The following is a 21,001-nucleotide window of genomic DNA, read 5'->3' as shown; positions in this document are numbered from 1 at the left end:
CAGTAATGAAGGGCTTTTTCTTTCATTTCTTCTCCCAGCAAGCAATAGGAGTCCATGGCGGCGTCGCTGCTTCGGCGAGCTTCTTCGAATCTCGGTCTAGTTTTTTCTCGGGCATTCCTTCCAGAGAGCTCCTCAACAACCGTTCCTTCAGTGCCCCGCTTCTCGTTCGGGTCTTCCATGGAGCTCATGGCCGTACCTAAGAAGAAGGTACATGTTTATTCATATACTGCTATTACTTTTTCTTTATCTTACATATAGAGATTTTGTGTTATCGCTCTAACGACTTAGAAGGGCCGAAATTATTTTCTTCGTAGTCGATCGTCGTTTTATATGTGCTCTTCTTACAGCATTTCATGGTATTGAACCATGGCTTTCAATCTATGAATCTGCTAACCAGAAAAATCCGTTTTTCGAAGTTCTTTGGCTTAGAATTTGATAGATGCTTATAATTTTTTGTTTACTTTTTGTTGATTTTGATTTTGTATTTCAGGTTTCGCCTCATAAGAAAGGGCTGAGGAATGGTCCAAGGGCTCTGAAACCAGTCCCAGTGATTGTTCGGTGCAAGTAAGAATTCAGCTGATTTGTTATTTGGAGTGTTTTTTTCCAGTAATTTGCTTATGAATTAAAACATTACAACATTGAAGTGTAAGTGGGTTTAGTCTGGGGCAATTACATACATAACATGAAAATAACTAAAATCCCTGCTGTTGTTCCCTTCTCCAGTGGCTGTAGGCTCCTTTGTGAGCTGAGCCACATAAATATCTCTTACATTCGTATTTAACTTCCCGAACCTTTGTTTTGATTCACTAATTTCATTTATCATATGGTATCAGAGACGTGCAATCCAGTTCTGTTCTTTAATTCTGGAATTATTTTGTCTTCCTTCACATAATTGTGTGTTTGTAGGGGATATGCAAATGGAAAATCTTAATTAACTTCAAAATTATATTATGATTGATAATATTTACTGATTTGAGTGTGATTTAATTTTCTCTTACTCCTTGCATACCTTTGTCGGTGCCTTTCATGTGCTCGTGTATTGGCTTCTGTAGCTTCTCATAAGTTGTGATGGCCTTACACCATCTATGGTCACTGAGAAAATTGACGCACTGGTAGCTTTAATATTTGGGAATCAGATAGGATTGAAGAGATTGAGGAGGTAAAGCTAATCACCGTGACAGATGATTAGAGATGAGTGGGGAAAATCACAAAGAATCTGTGGGATAAATTGTCATCTCTTTAAACTTCATACAGATGACTTCATATATGATAGTATAGATTTAGGGTCTATTGAGATGAAGATGGCAAAGCTCTTATACTCCTTAGTTCATTGCCACTGTCATTTATGCATCTAAGAGAAACTTTACTATTTAGTAAAGGCAAATTCTTTTGCTTAATTCAATTGATCTCCCAAACTCAAGTGTAAAAATATTTTTTGCAAATACAGTAGGAATAAAGAACATGTCATTGATGATTGTTCGAAATTTAAAAAGAAAAACGAGAGAGAGTTATATGCATCTTTGTACAAATGGCACAGTAAGTCAGCTTGAGCTGTTGTTTTTGGATATGGAAATAATAACTTACATTATGTACTTGCCACCTCAAATGATGACGGTTTTCTTTGTGATTGGGTTATGCATTCAACATGTCTTTAACTTCCTATCTTATATTTTATAATAAGGACTGGTTATATACCTATATACCAGCTCAAAGTGGAGTTTTTGCTAGGATACAATGCACCCTATAAAATTGTATTTATAGGAACAACTTAAATTAAGATGCATAATGGATTAATTCAAGAGTCAACTGAAATAAGGCATATTATCCTTGAAGAATAACCTTATCTATTTGAGAACTTTAGATGCAAAAGGTTATAAGTACTCATTTGAAGGCCGAGTTATGGTTTACATTATATGGTGATGATGAAAGAAAAATTTATTTGCATTAACAGGATAGTGCAATCATAGGGACTCCTTACTAAGTAGCGAAATCTTGTAACACCCAAACTTTGGCACATGCTATTGGACCATATGAGTGCAAAATGCCTTTAGAGCACATGCAAATTAGATTTTGGAAAATATTGTGTACTTGGAAAGCAAAAGAGAATTAGCTTTGTTACTGGCATCCATATAACAGAAGGAACTTTGAATTATATCCATTCAAATATGCGAGGTCCCTCATTTGTTCCCTTGAACAGTAGCGTTTGATACTTGCTGACTTCATTAATGATTACTCTAAAAAGATGTGGATATTCTTTGTAATGCATAAATATTGAAGTTTTCATCATTTTAGATAGTGGGAAACACTTTTAAAAGGCATATAAAGAAATAAATTACAAGAACTAGAAAGCATAATGGTTTTGGAATTTGTTCAGATTCCTTTGAAGATTGCTACATAAATGAAGGTATTTTTAGGCACTAGATAGTGAAAAATACTCCACAACAAAATGTAATAGCTGAAAGAAGGAATAAAATTATAATTGAAAGGAAAGGTGCATGATACTTGGTGCACCTTTATCGAAAGACTTCTTAGTAGAAACAACATTTCCTCTTCTTTCTTATAAATAAATCTCCAAGTTTCACATTGAACATTAAAATTCTTAAAGAAATGTGGTCAAGTATCCCTTCTGATTATTCTAATCAAAGTTTTTTTATTGTGCAACTTATGTGTACGCCTTTAATGGCATATTAGAGCCAATAGCTATATTTATTGGCTGAACTTTTTGTTTGATGGGTATAATGCCCCAATTCAAAACCAACAAAATTATAAATCTTTGTGCTCGCTAGTATTTCGGAAAGTTTATTTTTTATGATAAGTATATGTTGTTATTTGTGTTGTTGTTTATTTGGGTATTCTTCACGACATTGTATTCATTATAAGTGGATTAACCTTCAATTGCTTTATGACGTGACTTTAGACGGAGTTCCTCGATTGAGATTTTCTTGATTTGTGCCCGTCAGTGGGGATACAAGCCCCTTGGAGATTTGTCTTATAATTTAATTCGGCGTTTTTATGAGGATGATCTCCTTCGATTTCGATTTATGGTAATCATACCTATTAAAGGGGAATTGGCTCGAAATATATTTATTTTTATATTTGAAAACATTGATGAATTTTGGTAACCCCCTGGTTAAGATTTGTAATAACTAAACCTATTATAGGGGAGAGTGAGTTTTGATTTTCTTTATTTATCTCTATAATTGAGGCCTGAGGGTGATTATTTGTTAATGAAACCCTTTGATCATGATTTGTATTAATGGTGCGTATTGGTAGGGGTTAAAGGGTCTTAAAACCGAACTGGAGGCCCTATTGGGTCTATGACTTAAGTTCATTCATAGATTTTTTGGCTATTGGCAAGTTCTATTTAGTTTGTACTGTGGAGGCTCATCAAATTGGAGAAACTATAAAACACTAGCTTAAGCATGAAGATTGTTGAGTGGGGGCTTGCCTTGTGGTTGTCTTTTAACCTTGTTGGCGAGGAAGGTTGCCAGCAATTATTAAAGTAATCATCTTTATCTCATTAAGCCCTTGGTCAGTGAATTGATCTTTATCTCACTTTTTTCAGCTCAGCTTATAGTTATTCTTTCCTAATTTTTGAAGTTTTTGACTAGTTTAAGGGATTTACTTTCAAAATTTTTGTATTTTGGTATACTTTGCATAATTTGGATTAGACTTATGCTTGCATAAGTATAGATGCGTAACAAATATTTTATGGTTATTTTAAGGTTAATGAAAATTCAGGAATGTGAAATATCTTGCAATTATTTTACATTTTGATTATTTATGTTTTTTAATTTGGGATCAACAAAAGGAGAAGTAGGAGCATAAGATTTTATGAACTTTTTATATATTAGCTCTTAAGTCATTCATAATTACTTTTGGTTGATAATGATTCTTATTGTTAGTTCTGTGTGGAATTTGATTGTGTTTGATGCCTTGGGTTTTATTGATGCCTTGATCCTCAATTCAGTCTATTGAGCTTGTTGAGGGGGTGCAGGGCCCTTGCTTCTTTGCACCCGATAATTTTTTTTTTTCGTACATCCCACGACGTTGTGCGCATGAGCTCCCCGATATTGCATAATTTGGTGGAAAAAGATAGCTACAAACCCAGGCGCTACGGTGTTGCGGCGTTTTGGACTCAGCGCTGCGACATTGTTGTGCAAGCTGAAATTAGAGAGTAAGAGCACCGGGGTGCTGCAACTTGGCGTTGTAGCGCTGCGTTGCTTGCTAGAAAGTTTTATTTCTCATTTTTCATTAAAGGTTGCATCCCTTGGTGGTTGCATTGTATCTCTTTGTATATTCTAGTATGAGAACGATGCAAGGGTGAAGAGAAATAAGGAGAGAGTGAGAGAGACAAGAAATTTGCACTATTTTTCCTATTTTTTATAGTAGTTTTCTTGGTATATTGTGGCTCCGTAGTTTTTTTTCGATTTCAAATTTTTCGATGTTAAATTCTGGTGTTCTTTCTTTTCCGCTGCATTTTCTATTTCTTGTTGTTTCACTGCATGGTTTTACTCCCCCAACACCTACCAATTATCCATAATTCTTGTCATAAGCTTCACCTTTTTGGCAAAATTTGTGAGATTTATTTTCATGTATGTTAGGCAAATTTATATAGCAGTTTAGTATATCAAGAATAAAAATTTATGTCTTTTGCCTCATGAATGTCATCTGATAAGAGGTTATCATAAATATTTTAAAGGTAAATTTAATAAATTTGTAATTAAGTTAATGTGTATATATTTAAGTTTGGGCAATGAACAAGTTGTTGATAGCTAAGTTGAGTATGTTGTAAAAATTAGGATAGATAAATCAGTACATTACTATATTGGACGAATGATTGGAGTGACATATATTAGAGATAATATAGCTGAAAATAAATTTAGATGATTTCAACATGCATAATGAATGACAGAAAATGAATCATTAGATGTCTAGATAAAATTAGTATTATGGGATTAAAAAGAAAATAGATAAACCTTAAGAATATAGATAGAAGTTGTTCAAAATGATTTATGCATAAAAGATTTAACATTCATGTAGCACACAATATGGATAAGTGAATAATTAGGCTAATGTTGATTATCTTTAATTAAGCTGTGGGAATTCCGTTCTAATCTTGTCTCTGAAGCTCCCAGTGTTTATGTTTACACCCACCTTGATGCTCATTGTTCATTGTGGCAATAAATTAGCAACAGGAAATAAAGTGCTGGTTTAATGTTCTTCAGAACCGGTACGGATACTTTACCAAATTTGTTAGCTACAATAGGCTGAGGCACCTCATCAATGCATGATAAATGCACTGCCACGGATGTCATTTAATATTGCCTTTTCTCTGCGTGTAATGAGAAACAGTGGAAGATCTTCTTATATTCTTTTTTTAATTTGACATTTTAAACTATTTTATTAGTGGAAATTGTAACTCTTTATAGGAGTTGCGGCCGAGTTAAACTGCCACACTTTTACTGCTGCAGTGGGAATAGAGGGGCAGGAGGTTCCTCCCCCTCCTCTTAAAACTGATGCCAGGTATTTTCCAAAAACTCCATGATATTGCCATATTGGTTTTTCAGTTGTAGTTGAACCTGAATATGGAAAAAAATAATACAAAAGGATATTTTTTTTTCAAAACCTGGCAAATCATACTTAAACAAACTCTTTTTAGAATTTTGACTCAATTTTTTTTTAAAGAAAAAGCACAAGATTTAGAATGAATGATTTTGTGATAAATATAATTTTACTTTTATTTTTTTCTTCGAAGTTAGATTTAGAAGTCTCTTGAAGAATTTATTATTTTGAATAGCTCTTAGCACAAACGTGAACCTGATTCAGATTTATAATTATCGCCTTAAATCCTTATAAATAAGGTATAAGATGGGGAGATCGATTGGGTGCTTGTGTATATGCTTGCGGGGTTTGAGCTTTAGGTTTACTGATTTTGTGTTGGAGAGAAATAAGATGTGGACAAACTGGAAGTGAAAGTAGCAGCCGGGCAGTCAAAAAAAAAAAAAAAAACAAAGAATTTGAGGGAGAGAAAGAAATGAAAAGAAGGAAAACAAATTTATTCAGTCATTTAGTATTATCTTGCTATGGTCAGAGCATGATAGAGATATTGTGATGGTTCCATTGACATACGAGATGTACCCTTTTATAGAACGTCAAGTAGAGAATTTACAGTAGTTAAAATTATTTTTTTCTTCTTTTGGTTGATTTGAAAGATTTCTTTTTCATCAAATGAGATTTGAGGTAGATTATTATTTTTGCTCGATTTTATTGGCACCTTAGTGGTTTCCTTTGTTAGCACACCTTACCAACAGTAATCATAATTACTGTTCATCTTCCACCTCTCGGCTTAGCAGCCGTGTTCATCTGCCATAGCAGAAAGCTGCTCTGCCAACAACGGCTTGCTAACACCGCTAACGACATGTCTTCCCTTTGTCTAAGGAAGCCTATTTAAAGGGCTCTTGAACTCTGTATAGATGACAAGGTTTTTCCATGGAAGAATGAAATCCTTTTATACTGCATTCTCTGTTTTCTTCTCTTGCAGGTTTATTCTCATGGTATCAGAGCTCAGCTTCTAGGTGACTCATCTTCGTCTTCACAGAAATGACTGAACAAACTTCAGTCTCTCAATCTCCGTCACCTTCCTCTCTGTCTGCCGCCATGACGACGGCAACGATACCGGCACCACTCAAATTTCTGATGTCGAATCTCAAATCTATAGTTCACTCTCAACTTACTATAGATAATTACGCCATTTGGCGTATACAGATCTTCCAAGCCTTCTGCGCCAATGGTTTTGACGGGTATATTACCGGAGACAATTTGCCCACCTGAAACCTCAGCTGAAGATCACAAGTTATGGAAACTGATAGACCAGAACCTCATCTCTGCATTGTATTCTACCATTTCTGCCTCCGTACTACCTCACATTCTTCATCTTAAGACTTCTAATGAAATCTGGGTTGCTCTAGAACTTCGTCTCCAACCGACGAATCGGTCGAGGGTCATTCAGTTGAAAAGTGAGCTCCATAACACTCAAATGAGAGATCAAACTGTCTCACAGTATCTCACCAAGATAAAATCTCTCGTGGACAATATAGCTGCCGCTAGATGCCAGCTTGACACAGAGGATATCATCCTCTACACCCTGAAGGGTCTTCCTCCTTCGTATAATCCGTTCAAGGCAGCAATCCGAATATCACCTCAACCCATCACCCTGGAGTCTTATACTCCTTACTCTCCAGCGAAGAAATCAATCTTCAATCGGAAATACAGTTGGATGGCAATACCAACTCCGATCATCAAGCCTTGTGTACCACCAGGCGTCGTGGCCGGTCTTTCAACAGCAGAAACAACAGGGGACATGGAGCGTCCTTCAGTACAACTTCCAGTCCCGTAAGGTCGTCTCCTTCCAGTGCAAAGAACACTGACAGACCTCAATGCCAAATCTGTGGGAAAGCAGGTCACATTGCTGCAGTTTGTTGGCATAGATATAACTCTAATTATGTGACGCCATCTCCATCGAATACCAGAGCTCTTCTTACTCAAAATCAACCAAACTCCACCACCGATTGGGTCCTGGATTCGGGAGCGACTACTCACTTGACCTCTGATCTCTCCAACCTGCAACTATCAGCACCATATCAAGGTACTGATACAGTCTCTACAGCAAGTGGTTCGACTCTTCCCATCCTTCACAATGGCGCTGGTATACTTCCTCTCCCCAATACCAACCGTAAGCTTCAACTTAATCATCTTCTTCACGTACCATCCCTCACACACAATCTACTTTCTATTTCTCGTCTCACCACTGATAACGACTGTTCTATTTCTTTTGATACAAATGGATTTGTTATCAAGGACCTTCGGGATAACCAAGTCCTTCTCCGTGGACATAACCAAGATGGCATCTACCCACTCCACACTCCTCCCAACCGTAAGCTACAACTTAATCATCTTGCTCTGAAAAAACTAGGCACCGCCAAGCTCTTTCTTGGCATTCAAATCGATCCCACTCCAACTAGTTTATTTCTGCATCAATCTCATTATGCCCGAGAAATTTTACGCTCCTTCGGCTTTGAATCCTGCAAACCAGTTGCCACGCCAATTCCTCTAAATCATTTGCGCACTCGCACTACCAGCCCTCCTTACGACATTCCTACGCTTTACAGGCAGTTGGCTGGTTCCCTCCAATATCTTACAGTAACCAGACCTGATATTGCATTTGCAACCAATGTTATTTGTCAACATATGCATGCTCCCACAACCTATGATCATCAGCTTCTTAAACGACTTCTTCGGTACATCAAGGGAACACTACATTATGGTCTCCCTCTGTCTAAAGGTGAACTCAAACTCACGACATACAGTGATGCAGATTGGGCCACAGACAAGGATGACAGAAAATCTGTCTTGGGCTTTTGCCCCTATCTCGGCTCAAATCTTATCTCGTGGAGTGTAAAGAAACAAGCCACTGTGGCACGATCCTCTACCGAAGCCGAGTACAGATCGCTTGCTGCGGCCACCTCCGACGTCCTCTGGCTTCGTTGTCTTATGGCTGACTTTCACGTTCCTCAGTCGCAAGCAACTCCAATTTTCTGTGACAACATCTCTACACTGGCTCTTGCACACAATCCAGTGTTTCATGCGAGAACTAAACATATAGAGATTGATCACCATTTTATCAGTGATCACATTCGTCATAACACAATTGACGTCTCCCACATTAGCTCCCTCGATCAGCCGGCTGACATTCTTACTAAGCCCTTGTTAGCTACTCGATTCTCTTCTCTACGTGACAAATTAACTATCTGCTCACCAGATAGTTCATTTGAGGGGGGCTGTTAGCACACCTTATCCTATACCAACAGTAATCATAATTACTGTTCATATTCCACCTCTCGGCTCAGCAGCCGCGTTCATCTGCCACAGCAGAAAGCTGCTCTGCCAACAACGGCTTGCTGACACCGCTAACGACCTGTCTTCCCTTTGTCTAAGGAAGCCTATTTAAAGGGCTCTTGAACTCTGTATAGATGACAAGGTTTTTCCATGGAAGAATGAAATCCTTTTATACTGCATTCTCTGTTTTCTTCTCTTGCAGGTTTATTCTCATCCTTATGGTGATTAGTGATTGAATCATTTCTCCTCTATTGTGGGTTTAGGCTTAATGTTGCTGAATCATATAAATCTTGATATCTTCTTGTAGTGCTTAGTCTCTTTGTTATTAATTTATATTCATTGTATTCATTCTTGGTAGATATTTCTACATAAAAGTTAGGTGTTTTTCTAATACCTAGTATTAGTATCTAATATTGAATATGGTGGCGATAAAGTATAAAAAAAAATGGTGGTGATAAAGTATAAAACTGAGTAGTTTATTGGCTCAAAGTATTTCACGCTTTGGAAATTCATGGTTTGAGGCATCTTAATCTGATATTGTGAAGGCACTCCTTAGAGTGTTCAGATAAGCCTAAGACTTTCAGTAAAAAATTGAAAGTAGAGATAGATGAAAAAGCCCTTTAATTGCTCGGTTGCTCCGACTATGTTTGTTAATTAAGTTTGTTGAATCCAACTTGCTGCAGAGAGGAAGATCACTTTCTCTTCTTGAAGTTGAGAGAGGAGGAGGAGGGAGAGAAGAGAAGGAAAGAGGGAGGCAGCCAAACAAAAATCTTTAATTTCTAAACCATATCATCCTAATACAATCTATAGCCTTTTATAGACTCCTAATGCTATACAAAAGCAACACACAAGACTTTAGAAGCCTAAATAACCTAAATCTAGGAACAAAAACCAACAAATTTCCACCTTGGTTCTAGATTTACATAACAAAGTAATCAACTGTTCTTAAAGAACAACCAAGAACAATAAATCGGGTAAACTAGGGGACGTAACCCCAAAAAACCGAGAGCACAGCAGGTATCATCTCACATGCACTTCAGCGTTCAGCTAAGGATTAAGATCTTACGGCACAAGCAGCTTCCAACAGGAAATCAAACCTATTGCCTTTCACAGAGATGAAGAACAAACCAGAGGAGAACAAGAAGGGTACATCTTCTTCACACAGAAATCCCAAGATTTCACCTCCTCAAATCTTCTCTCTTCCTCAAGAAGCCCAAAAACAGCCGTTAACAAAGACCTAATCCTTTCTCGCTTTCACACCCGAACAAATCTTCTTCGGTCATCACAAACCCACGCCCTGCTCTGCCGTGTCCGGCCAGTGCCCTGCGTGTCTTCCGCTAGTGCCATCCACTCCCGGTACAGCTCAAGAACATGTCGACTCCACCTTGAATGTCTTCTGGACTCCACCTGAAGTCCAACACTCCACCTTAAAGATCCAAACCGATCTTTTGCCTCATGACTCCAGCACGATCACAAGCTCTGGCTAGCTTGCTCAGATCGTGCAGAGCGTACAAGCGCGGCCACACGCGCCCTCCAGCACTGTCTGCTTAAGTAGCCTCCCGCTAGCTTCTTTAAGCCCGATGCCTGCACCTGCTGGACTGGCTTCTGCCTCCGTCAGCAGTCAAGCGCCCAGCCCGGGCAATCTCCCTTGCCCAGATCTAGACTTCCGCACTCGGAAGCCCAGCCATTAGCTCGACCTGCTTCGAGACTCGGCTCCGACTCACGCACTTCAGCAGGCAGTGCCGGAGGGCTGGGCGCTTGAAGCTGCTGATGGAGGCAGGAGCCAGTCCGGCAGGTGCAGGTATCGGGCTTGCAGAAGCTAGCGGGAGGCTACTTCAGCAGGCAGTGCCGGAGGGCGTGTGTGGCAAAGCTGGTACGCACTGCCGGCCGGAGAAAGCAAGGCACGCGGGAGTCGGGCCTTGCTCGTGTGTGTGCTAGGTGGACTAGAGGCTGGGCACGACGTCCAGAGCAAAGACTAGTTTGCAGGATTCGACAAAGGGAGCGGCTTGGAGGTGAAGCGGGAGTAGCTCGCAAGTTCTCTCATGAGGAGCAAGGTGGTGTGCAGCCGTAGGCGAGAGAGCCTAACGGGAGCTCGTTGCACGAGCTAAGCAAGCTAGCCAGAGCTTGTGATCGCGTTGGAGTCACGAGAGGCAAAAGATTGGTTTGTATCTTTAAGGTGGAGTGTTGGACTTCAGGTGGAGTCCTGAAGACATTCAAGGTGGAGTCGACATGTTCTTGAGCTGTGCCGGGAGTGGATGGCACTGGCGGAAGACATGCAGGGCGCTGGCCGGACGCGGCAGTGCAGGGCGTGGGTTTGTGACGACCGAAGAAGATTTGTTCAGGTGTGAGAGCGAGAAAGGATTAGGTCTTTATTAACGGCTGTTTTTTGGGCTTCTTGAGGAAGAGAGAAGATTTGAGGAGGTGAAATCTTGGGATTTCTGTGTGAAGAAGATGTACCCTTCTTGTTCTACTCTGATTTGTTCTTCATCTCTATGAAAGGCAATATGTTTGATTGCCAGTTGGAAGCTGCTTGTGCCGTAAGATCTTAATCCTTAGCTGAACGTTGAAGTGCATGTGAGATGATACCTACTGTGCTCTCGATTTTTTGGGGTTACGTCCCCTGGTTTACCCGACTTATTGTTCTTGGTTGTTCTTTAAGAACAGTTGATTGCTTTGCTATGTAAATTTAGGACCAAGGTGGAGATTTGTTGGCTTTTATTCCTAGATTTAGGTTATTTAGGCTTGTAAAGCCTTGTGTGTTGCTTTTGTATAGCATTAGGAGTCTATAAAAATGCTATAGATTGTATTAGGATGATATGGTTTAGAAATTAAAGATTTTCGTTTGGCTGCCTCCCTCTTTCCTTCTCTTCTCTCCCTCCTCTCTCAACTTCAAGAAGAGGAAGTGATCTTCCTTGCTGCAGCAAGTTGGATTCAACAGAGGTTCCTACTACGTAGGAAGGAAATGAGATATACTGTGGAATGATTTAAGCACCTAATTGTTGATCCCATTCAATATTAAATGATGACCATTGATAACCGTGATGCATGAGAGTAAAATTGGACCTGACATTAATGAACCTGCATTCTACGGGCTTTACTGCGTAGCATATTAGACTTGCTCTGTGTCACCTCTAGTCTTATTTGCGAGCTCTCTGAAAGTGGCATATTGCACCATATTTCATAATTTTGGGCGATAGCAAGTATCATCTCACTTGTATCTCTTCCATCAATGTCATAAAATAGTTGGAATATACTCTCTATTCGATCAAGAGCCTCTTCATATGCTTATTTTATGCGTGCGATAACATAAGATTAATGAAAAATTCAAGCATGCATGCATGGCACATATGTAAAATCGTTCAATTGAAGCCATATGATAGTAAGTTTGAATGTTGGAGTTCAACTTGAAGTAGATAGAGTGAAGCCCATGATTTATAGTTAAATTATTGCAAGTAACGAGCAATTATACAATTAATATTTTGATTAATAATGGACTCTACAGCGTAAGCCAACCTATGATTTCAGAGAACAATTCTCGAACAATGATAGTCTTTCAAATCGATGTTTGCCTTGCCTCTACCATCCACTTAACTTGAAAGATGGATCCATTAACTCGACATCTACCTGTGATTGACCATCAAATTGCCTAAAATAATGCAATCAAGAAACATTAGTTGTTTTAAGGGGTTCATATAACCTATAGGGATTGTGAACTACACTAAAATTTGCCATAAAAATTAAAATTTATAGAAGCAGAAAATCAAATAATTATATTTTTAAACTTGGGCGTCTTTCAGTCTATCAATTTCATTACGATAGAATTTTATATTACTTATTGGGACCTCTTTGAACCTATGCACATGCCCCCTGCAATCCGATCTAATAGTATTTTTTTTCGCTAAAATCAAATAGAATGAAATTCATATGCACGAAATTAAAATTACCTTTACTCATGTGGTTTTTTTTTTGATAGATCGTGTTATTAGGTAGTTTGATCGTCAATAAAAAATTTCACCATATTTAAATTTAAATCATTCCCTTAAAATCTTGTGAATATTGGATAAGATGGGTATGCCAATGGCGTGCTTGTCCATATTTAACTGTACTAATTTTTAGTTGAACATAAATAAGAAGAGAAAGTGGCATCCAATTGTTTTTGCATTTTTTGGAGAGAAGAACACGGAGAGAAACAAAGTAGAAATCAAGAGGAGAGGAAAAACAGAAAGAAGAAGAAACAAAAAGTTTTTTATGTGATGGTGTAGTGTCATCTAGACAATGAAAGCACCGTAGTGTTAGAAATACGGTGAGTTTATACACACTAGTGAAGGTATCTTTTCGTGGTGCATTCAAGTAGTGATTATTTTGTAGTAGTTAAATCTTTTTTTGTTTAATTTCTTCTTTTTGATTGTTTTTTATTTTTGAGAGATTTGGATTTCTTTCTCCTAGTGAGATTAGATTTACTTGGGTTTAGAAAAGTGTTTTCTAGTTTCTTGCTTCATTCACAAACCTATACGGCTTCTCTGAATCACTTCCTTTTCTTTTCCTCTTGGACGGAAGGTTATTTTCGCCAAACAACATAATACTTAGGTTTCATTTGGGATAGCTTTCTTACTGCTTCTTAAAGCAGCTTTCTAGTAAAAATCTAATTTTTTTCTACTAAAAAGCTGCTTTAAGAAACAAGAAAAAAGCCGTCCCAAATGAAGCGTTAGTGTCTTTTCATGGCGTTTGGTTTTTTTGTTATTCCATATATATGCTTCATATTTGCTTCACTACTGAGAGTCCGTTCGGCATAAGTGCGCTCATAACAAATCCAAAATCTTAAACTGAATCAAGAAGAAAGGATGCCAAGTTTTTCTTTGCACCTCACATGAGAACATGACCGTTTATTTTCCTTATCAGCAATTTTGCTATCCAATTATTTTCAATTTCATGGAAACATGTTGTACATCACTCTTTAATTTTATTGTTTTAGTACAGATGCTGGAAGAGGAAGGCAAGCCCATAATAGAAACCAAGCCTTTATTACAAACAAGTTTTTGCTGGATTTCAACTTTCTCATGTATTTCCGGAGTGTTGCTTTAATCAGAGGGATCTATGCTTGTCATTCATGTTTCACCTTGCAATTTCTTGCACTTAGGCTTTCGTTTGGGACAGTTTTTTTACTACTTCTTAAAGCAACTTTTTAGTAGAAAAATTAAAATTTTTGTGCTAAAAAGCTGCTTTAAGAAGCAATAAGAAAGTCATCCCAAACGAAGCCTTGGTATCAATACAGCATGTTGTATTCGAGCTTTCTTAGTGGTTTATTCCTTTTCTCTCTAGCAGGCATTCAAAATCATAGCATATCTGGAAGAAATCTGAATTTTTTTTGCTTCAGAATGTAATAGAGAATAGATGAAATTGGTTTCTATTAAATTGTTGAGTAGAAGCATATATATGTTTATAGAGTACTTGAAAACAATATAAAATTTGCTTAGTGAGGAGGAATATCATGATAAATAAACAGTAAAGGTTTTTGTTATATAGGTTCCCTGTAAATTCAAATGGGTATGGGAGATGTAAACTTTAGTTTGTCAAAATTAGTCAAGGAATCTAAAAATTTCGGTGGTATTTAGGGGTGTCAATAATTGACACGATACGAAAACACGATTTGAACCCGACCTGATGTTTTTAGGTTCGGGTCAACCTAATTTCAAAACAGGTCGGGTTCGGTAACTATTTTTGAACCCGTTTAAAAATTCGGATTGGGTTCAGGTCAATCCGGAAATCCGATTGTGACCCGGTTCGCCTCGCTATTTATTGGTATCCTTAGAATCTATGATTAGATCAGTAGCATCATGATTCATATTAGAAATTTTGATGTTAAAATCATCACAAAGGGAAATTTTGACTATAAATTTGTAAAATTTGGATCCTTTTTTTTTCCGAAGATATCGACCCACCTCGAGTGCTTTGAGATGCGGGAATTTATTTGCATCGAAGTTTGTACATGATTTGATTAGAAATTTATGATCCTAACATGCATATTTTTGTTGATGATTGAAATGATTTATTGCCACTTTCTACATATTATATTTATATTTAAAATGATAAATGCCTATTTCTTAGAGGTATTAGAAATTCCTCATATTCTCTAAATTTGAAACTCAATGGAGTTGGCCCATTTCTATATCACCAAATTTGTTAGAAATTTTTCTTCTTTTCAATTGAAGTTTTTTTTTTTTTCATGAATAATCTGAACTATAATTCACTGCTGCAAATTTAGTCAGAACCGCAAAAACCAAAAGAAAATTCAAAAGTTTATCATTGATATAAATTTTTAAAATCATTAGCATTCAAATTTTTGATCATCATCCCATAAATGAAATAATAAAATTTAAAATTTATTTAAAATAATTAAAACATGATATTATGAATTCATGGGGCGTCAAAAATGTGAATTTTATTTTTATTAAAAAAAAGTCTTCGATTTTTACTAATTTATTTTGAGCCATCGAATCCACATTCTCATTTCTCATAACTTACAAAAAATGAATTTTACGGTCATTGAATTTATAAGTTTAATAGTAAACCGAGTTATTATTAAAAATAAATGGAAAAAATTTATTTAAAATTAAGAATCCTCTTTTATTTTATGAGAATTTTATACAAAATAATATATATTATTTTCAAGATACCATAATAAAAATTCAGCATATTTACCAAACTAATAATATAGAAAGCTAACAGAGCTATTAAAATTAAAAGCTAATAAGTTTAAAGAAACAAATTAATAGAAAATTTTGGTTAAGGGTTGGTGAAAGGAGAGTAGGGTGGTTGAAAGAAACTTAATAGCTGCAGTGTAGCAGCATGAGGCTGACCTCCCATCAACACTTGGAGAAGAGAACTTGATTGAGCTCAGTTTACCTCACAAATTTCTTCAATCTTTTTTAAATTAGCTATTTTTTTAAATTAAAATAATTATTCACAATCAAATGAAATAAATATATATCTATGCATGAGAGAGAATAGACCATTATTATGATTTGTATTAAAGAAATGATAAATTTAATATTTAAAAAAAAAGTTTTTTATTTATCAAAATTACAATCAAGTCACTCTCACTCACATTCAAACAATTTTATTAAAAAAATATTTTTTTTGTTACAAAAAAATGCATGTAAAATAAAATAATTTCATGCGTTAAAACATCACAAATAAAATAAGCAAAGCCAACCTCTTTCTCCATTTCTTTAAGCAAAGCTCACGAAGGAAAACAAGTAACCAACTGCCTCCTTTATTTTTCTTTCTATTAAACTCAAAATTACTCACTTTCTCTCCACTGCCACCAGCCCTCCTTCGTTTCCCCTTCCCTTAACCAAAACAGAAGAAAAATCGCTCTTTTAAGGGAAAAAAAGGAGCTTTTTATTTTCCATTTCAGGCCGAGACCTCCATTTTTCAGCCATTGGGAGTCGGGTAATGGCGAGGGAGAAGGAATTGGGAAGAAAGGTTATTTTTCTTCTATTTTTCGCTCATTTTATTTTGAGTAATGAAGCTTTGGAGATGGAACGGAGACACAGTACTGCTGAACGAATATCAGGTGGGTTTGCTTTTTTCTCTATCTTTACTCACTGCAGATTCCTTTTCTTGTAATGTTATGCATTGAATTGATTTTACTTTTAATCTGAGTTTGGAATGTACTGTTCTTCATGTTTGGTATTAGGGTTTTGATCTGTAAATTTTGGTGCTGTTTTCTGTTTAAGAAGTACTTGCTAGGTTTTTTAGGGATGAGGAACTGTCTGTCCCTTTAAAAAAAATATTCTTCACAGATATCCTCTCCTCTTCAAGCATATTGTAGTAGTTCATCTATTTCTTCCCAAATTAGTTTTCAAACTTCCTTCTATTGTACCTAAGGAACATAACACTGATAACAATTATAATTCCATTAACAAAAATGAACTTAATAACTCTATTGATGTCAATTTTCTCTTTTAACTCTCTATACATAGTATTCATACTTGATATATGAAGATTATGGAAGAATTAGAAAAAGATTAAATGGTGGAAAATTGGATAAAACTAAAGAGGAAAGAGGAATTACATGAAAACATATAAGTGAGTCCTATGCTTCATAAAGGAGATCATTTCTCTTGGAAGGTTTTTAATCTTACACTTATTCGGGGATCAAAATCTCATAGTTGATGGTAAAGGGTATTAATATCAAAAATAAGGATTTTATTCTTACCAAATAATATTTTAACTAACTCAAAATATCACCTTTATAATTGTGGTAGAAATAATAAACTTCATACAAGCTTAATAACATCAACTAAAATAACCTTAACAAAAAATTAAAGTGACAATGAAATTCAATTGACATAAAATGACTTGAATGTTTGATGGAACTTAATTTGAATGAACCAGTGCCCAAGTAATATGCAAACCTCTATACAAATTTTGGATGATTTGAGTCTATGAATGCCTGAAATAGTTGAGCCAATGCTTGAATAAGCCCGCTCCTTCCCGGTATGGTCCCAATCTTCTTTAACCCCCGGAATCTTCCTAGTGGTACTTGTAGATTCAGTCTACCACATGATCTTGCTTGGCCTTTAAGTTAAATAAACTTCTTACCAATGATCAGGTAAACTTATTTACCAAAACATTATTTCCTTCAAATAAGAAAAATTGAATAGCTAAGCAATTACCCAGCAGGTAACATTTACCAATTTTAAGTCCAAAAATAAAATAAAATACAAGCCTAAGATTTCGTTTGGGACGGCTTTATTAGTGCTTCTTAAAGCAGCTTTCTAGTATAAAAAAAATTAATTTTTGTACTAAAAAGTTGATTTAAGAAGCAGTATATATATATATATATATCACATTTCTTGTTACTGACTGAATGCTTTTGCTAAATCAATGTTACCGTTACTCCTTCCCTCCACTTATCATTTTCAACATGTAGGGAGTGCTGGTGATGTGCTTGAAGACAACCCTGTTGGAAGATTGAAGGTTTTTGTTTATGATCTACCAAGCAAATACAACAAGAAGCTAGTTGAGAAGGATCCACGATGCCTAAATCACATGTTCGCCGCTGAAATTTTCATGCACCGCTTCCTAATATCTAGTCCGGTTCGAACTCTAGATCCTGAGGAAGCTGATTGGTTCTATACACCAGTTTATGCTACCTGCGACTTAACTCCGAATGGTCTTCCCTTGCCATTTAAATCCCCAAGAATGGTGAGAAGTGCCATTCAGCTGATCTCATCGAGGTGGCCTTACTGGAACAGAACAGAAGGAGCCGATCACTTTTTCGTCGTTCCTCATGATTTTGGTGCATGTTTCCATTACCAGGTAACCTCCTGGATCTTTTGTTATCAACCATTGTGTTATCATTTTAATTAGGTCTTTTATTCATGAATTAACTTGTGTTTAGCTCGCTAAGAAGCTCGTGTTGGACTCTCCCTTTTTGGAAGTAAGTCAAACTTGAACATATATTTTGAACTCAGTAATGAACTAAACAAATGAATTTTTGTTTGATCGTGTTCAGCTCATTATTTGTTCTTTAAAAAGTAATATATGCACACATTTTAATTTCATACTAATTATTTTAGTTGGCGTATGTGAATAATGATCATTGGATTCTAATCCAATGGCAATGTGCAATTATGTTAAAATTATAATTCAAGTCGAATTCGAGCTGAACACAAGCTAATTAAGCTCGTTGGAGCTAGAATAGATCGAACACGAACATAATATTACAAATAAAATCGAACACGAGCCAAATTTGAATAAAATAAGAATAAGAAGAGCCTTAAACGAACTCATATTAACCTCACATAAGTTCTGCAAATTTCCACCTCTTTGTAATGACATGAATGTGCCTATGGTTTTAGGAAGCAAAGGCCATAGAACGAGGAATTCTTCCCTTGCTTCGACGAGCCACTTTAGTTCAGACTTTTGGACAAATGAATCATGTATGTTTGAAGGAGGGATCCATCACTATTCCCCCATATGCTCCTCCACAGAAGATGCAAGCTCACTTGGTTCCTCCTGAAACTCCTCGTTCCATTTTTGTTTACTTCCGTGGCTTATTTTATGATGATAGTAATGATCCTCAAGGTGGATACTACGCAAGGTAATTGCTCTGAAATCCACCTAAATTCGTGAAGAATGGCCTTTCAGAATCTGATGAAGCTGGATTTTCTCTCTTATAAAAAGCTATTTAAGTGTTAAAATTATATAGATAATAATGTGTTACTTGTAACATCTACAAGCAAAGTTACTATTCTCAGAAGCTATCAAAATATAATGCAATTATCACACGAATAGAACTAGAATCACTGAAGGTATTTATAAGATCTTAGTGGGCAACAATGAGTTTTGTTCAATAAAACTTTATATACCTAGAGTGAAAGCTAATTTGAGTAGCCATTTCAGATATTTGTTGTGGTTGATAGAGGGATTTATGCTCTATCAACCAAATCACAATATAGGCTTTGAATTTGACCATAATACGTGCCACCTCCCTTCCCCCAATATAAGAAGCAATCTTTCTTCTGAAAGCAAACACTTAATCCAAAATAAATTCAGTTTCTAACACAATTTACACAAAAAAATAATAATAACAGATAGAGAGAGAGAGAAAGAGTTTACAGAGTAATCTTAGACTTTATTTGGGATGACTTTTTTTTTCTGCTTCTTAAAGCAGCTTTTTAATACAATAAAATTAATTTTTGTACTTAAAAGCTGCTTTAAGAAGCAGTAAGAAAGCCGTCTCAAACGAAACTTTAATCAATCATCTGACAGCTCTTCTTGTTTCCACCTTTAAATCTACATGCAGAGGTGCCCGGGCTTCAGTTTGGGAGAACTTCAAGAACAATCCTCTCTTTGACATATCCTCGCAGCATCCAATCACTTACTATGAAGACATGCAAAGGTCTGTCTTCTGCTTGTGCCCTCTTGGTTGGGCTCCATGGAGCCCAAGATTGGTGGAGGCAGTGGTGTTTGGCTGCATTCCGGTGATCATAGCCGACGAAATAGTGCTCCCCTTCGCCGATGCGATACCGTGGGAAGAAATAGGTGTTTTTGTAGCAGAGGAAGATGTTCAGAAACTAGATACTATTCTCACTTCAATACCTCTTGAAGTCATACTGAGGAAGCAAAGGTTGCTTGCAAATCCTTCAATGAAGCAAGCAATGTTATTTCCTCAGCCAGCTCAAGCAGGTGATGCCTTCCACCAGATATTGAATGGACTTGCAAGGAAGCTTCCACATGATGAGAATGTGTACATGAGAGATGGAGAGAAGCTGTTGAACTGGACTGCTGGCCCTTCTGGCGACCTGAAACCTTGGTAGTGGAAGTCACTTACTTTTGCTGAAGCGGCTTCTTCAGTTTTAAGTGTACATTTTTGCTCTTCAGTGAATTTGTTTGACAATCTATGTCTCTCTCTCTCTCTACATTGTTACTGCTATCTACAATTCAGTACATAATTGCCATCTTATGTTTATAACTTTTGTTATTGCTATTTGTTTGATGTAAGCTGTGGTTGAGAATAAAACATTGCATATGCGTTGTTTTATAGGTTTTTTATTCTGATTTTCATTAAATATTTGCTTCTCATTTAATATTTTATACTTTTTGCATATTTGCATATTTGTGTTTTTATTTAAGTACGTTCAGGTTTTGTTTGGGACGGTTTTCTTACTGCTTCTTAAAATAATTTTTTAGTATTCTTAAAATAATTTTTTAGTAAAAAATTAGTTGTTTTAGGAAGTAGTAAGAAAGCTGTTCCAAATGAAGCTGAAGCCTCAATTTCTATCTTATTCAATTTAATCTTATTTGATTTTAATGTTAAATTTTATTTTTTTACAAGAAATTTTCAGATGTCCCAAACGGGAGATATTATTACGTGCGGAGATCTGATACATAGAGCTATTTTGTCTCTGTGAATATTAAAAGCGCAGCGGCAAACACTAAAAATGCAATGATAAACAGTAACTGCGCTTTTACCTTTCAGAGGGACAGAACTAGAAGATTTTCTCTATTCGGTCTCCGCAAGTAATAATCTCTCTCCAAATGGAGTCTTTCATGGATGTTCTCAATCAACATTATAAAAGCTAATTAGTAT

General features: G+C 36.4%; 2 protein-coding genes across 4 annotated transcripts; both read left to right on the top strand.

The window, feature by feature from the left end:
• LOC110111801 (50S ribosomal protein L32-like) lies at window positions 1–14,214 on the top strand. 2 transcript variants are annotated; one of them, XM_020843813.2, is made up of 4 exons: window positions 1–207; window positions 491–564; window positions 5,433–5,526; window positions 13,876–14,214. In XM_020843813.2, exons 1-3 carry the CDS (start codon window positions 55–57, stop codon window positions 5,512–5,514), a joined length of 309 nt encoding a protein of 102 aa, XP_020699472.1. In that variant the 5' UTR covers window positions 1–54; the 3' UTR covers window positions 5,515–5,526; window positions 13,876–14,214. The 2 variants fall into 2 exon arrangements, with proteins under 2 accessions (XP_020699472.1, XP_020699473.1); XM_020843814.2 differs by having other exon boundaries at window positions 13,871–14,214.
• Window positions 14,215–16,111: 1,897 nt separating this feature from the next.
• Window positions 16,112–20,452, top strand: LOC110111857 (probable glucuronosyltransferase Os01g0926700). 2 transcript variants are annotated; one of them, XM_020843895.2, is made up of 5 exons: window positions 16,112–16,474; window positions 17,837–18,225; window positions 18,308–18,346; window positions 18,768–19,009; window positions 19,715–20,452. In XM_020843895.2, the coding sequence occupies exons 1-5, from the start codon at window positions 16,354–16,356 to the stop codon at window positions 20,226–20,228; spliced, it is 1,305 nt and encodes a 434-aa protein (XP_020699554.1). In that variant the 5' UTR covers window positions 16,112–16,353; the 3' UTR covers window positions 20,229–20,452. The 2 variants fall into 2 exon arrangements, with proteins under 2 accessions (XP_020699554.1, XP_020699555.1); XM_020843896.2 differs by lacking the exon at window positions 18,308–18,346 and having other exon boundaries at window positions 16,115–16,474.
• Window positions 20,453–21,001: the final 549 nt, after the last annotated feature.

This window comes from Dendrobium catenatum, unplaced genomic scaffold (assembly GCF_001605985.2).
Source record: "Dendrobium catenatum unplaced genomic scaffold, ASM160598v2 fragScaff_scaffold_621, whole genome shotgun sequence".
Taxonomy (NCBI): Eukaryota; Viridiplantae; Streptophyta; class Magnoliopsida; order Asparagales; family Orchidaceae; genus Dendrobium; species Dendrobium catenatum.
This window is presented reverse-complemented; position numbering and strand designations above follow the sequence as displayed.

What these genes read in the sequence shown, in the direction of transcription:
- LOC110111801 (XM_020843813.2), top strand. Translation starts at nt 55, where the DNA reads ATGGCGGCGTCGCTGCTTCGGCGAGCTTCTTCGAATCTCGGTCTAGTT. An exon ending in TGGCCGTACCTAAGAAGAAG is followed by an intron (nt 208 to 490) that starts GTACATGTTTAT and finishes TTTGTATTTCAG; the next exon opens with GTTTCGCCTCATAAGAAAGG. An exon ending in CCAGTGATTGTTCGGTGCAA is followed by an intron (nt 565 to 5,432) that starts GTAAGAATTCAG and finishes AACTCTTTATAG; the next exon opens with GAGTTGCGGCCGAGTTAAAC.
- LOC110111857 (XM_020843895.2), top strand. Translation starts at nt 16,354, where the DNA reads ATGGCGAGGGAGAAGGAATTGGGAAGAAAGGTTATTTTTCTTCTATTT. An exon ending in TACTGCTGAACGAATATCAG is followed by an intron (nt 16,475 to 17,836) that starts GTGGGTTTGCTT and finishes TTCAACATGTAG; the next exon opens with GGAGTGCTGGTGATGTGCTT. An exon ending in GTGCATGTTTCCATTACCAG is followed by an intron (nt 18,226 to 18,307) that starts GTAACCTCCTGG and finishes ACTTGTGTTTAG; the next exon opens with CTCGCTAAGAAGCTCGTGTT.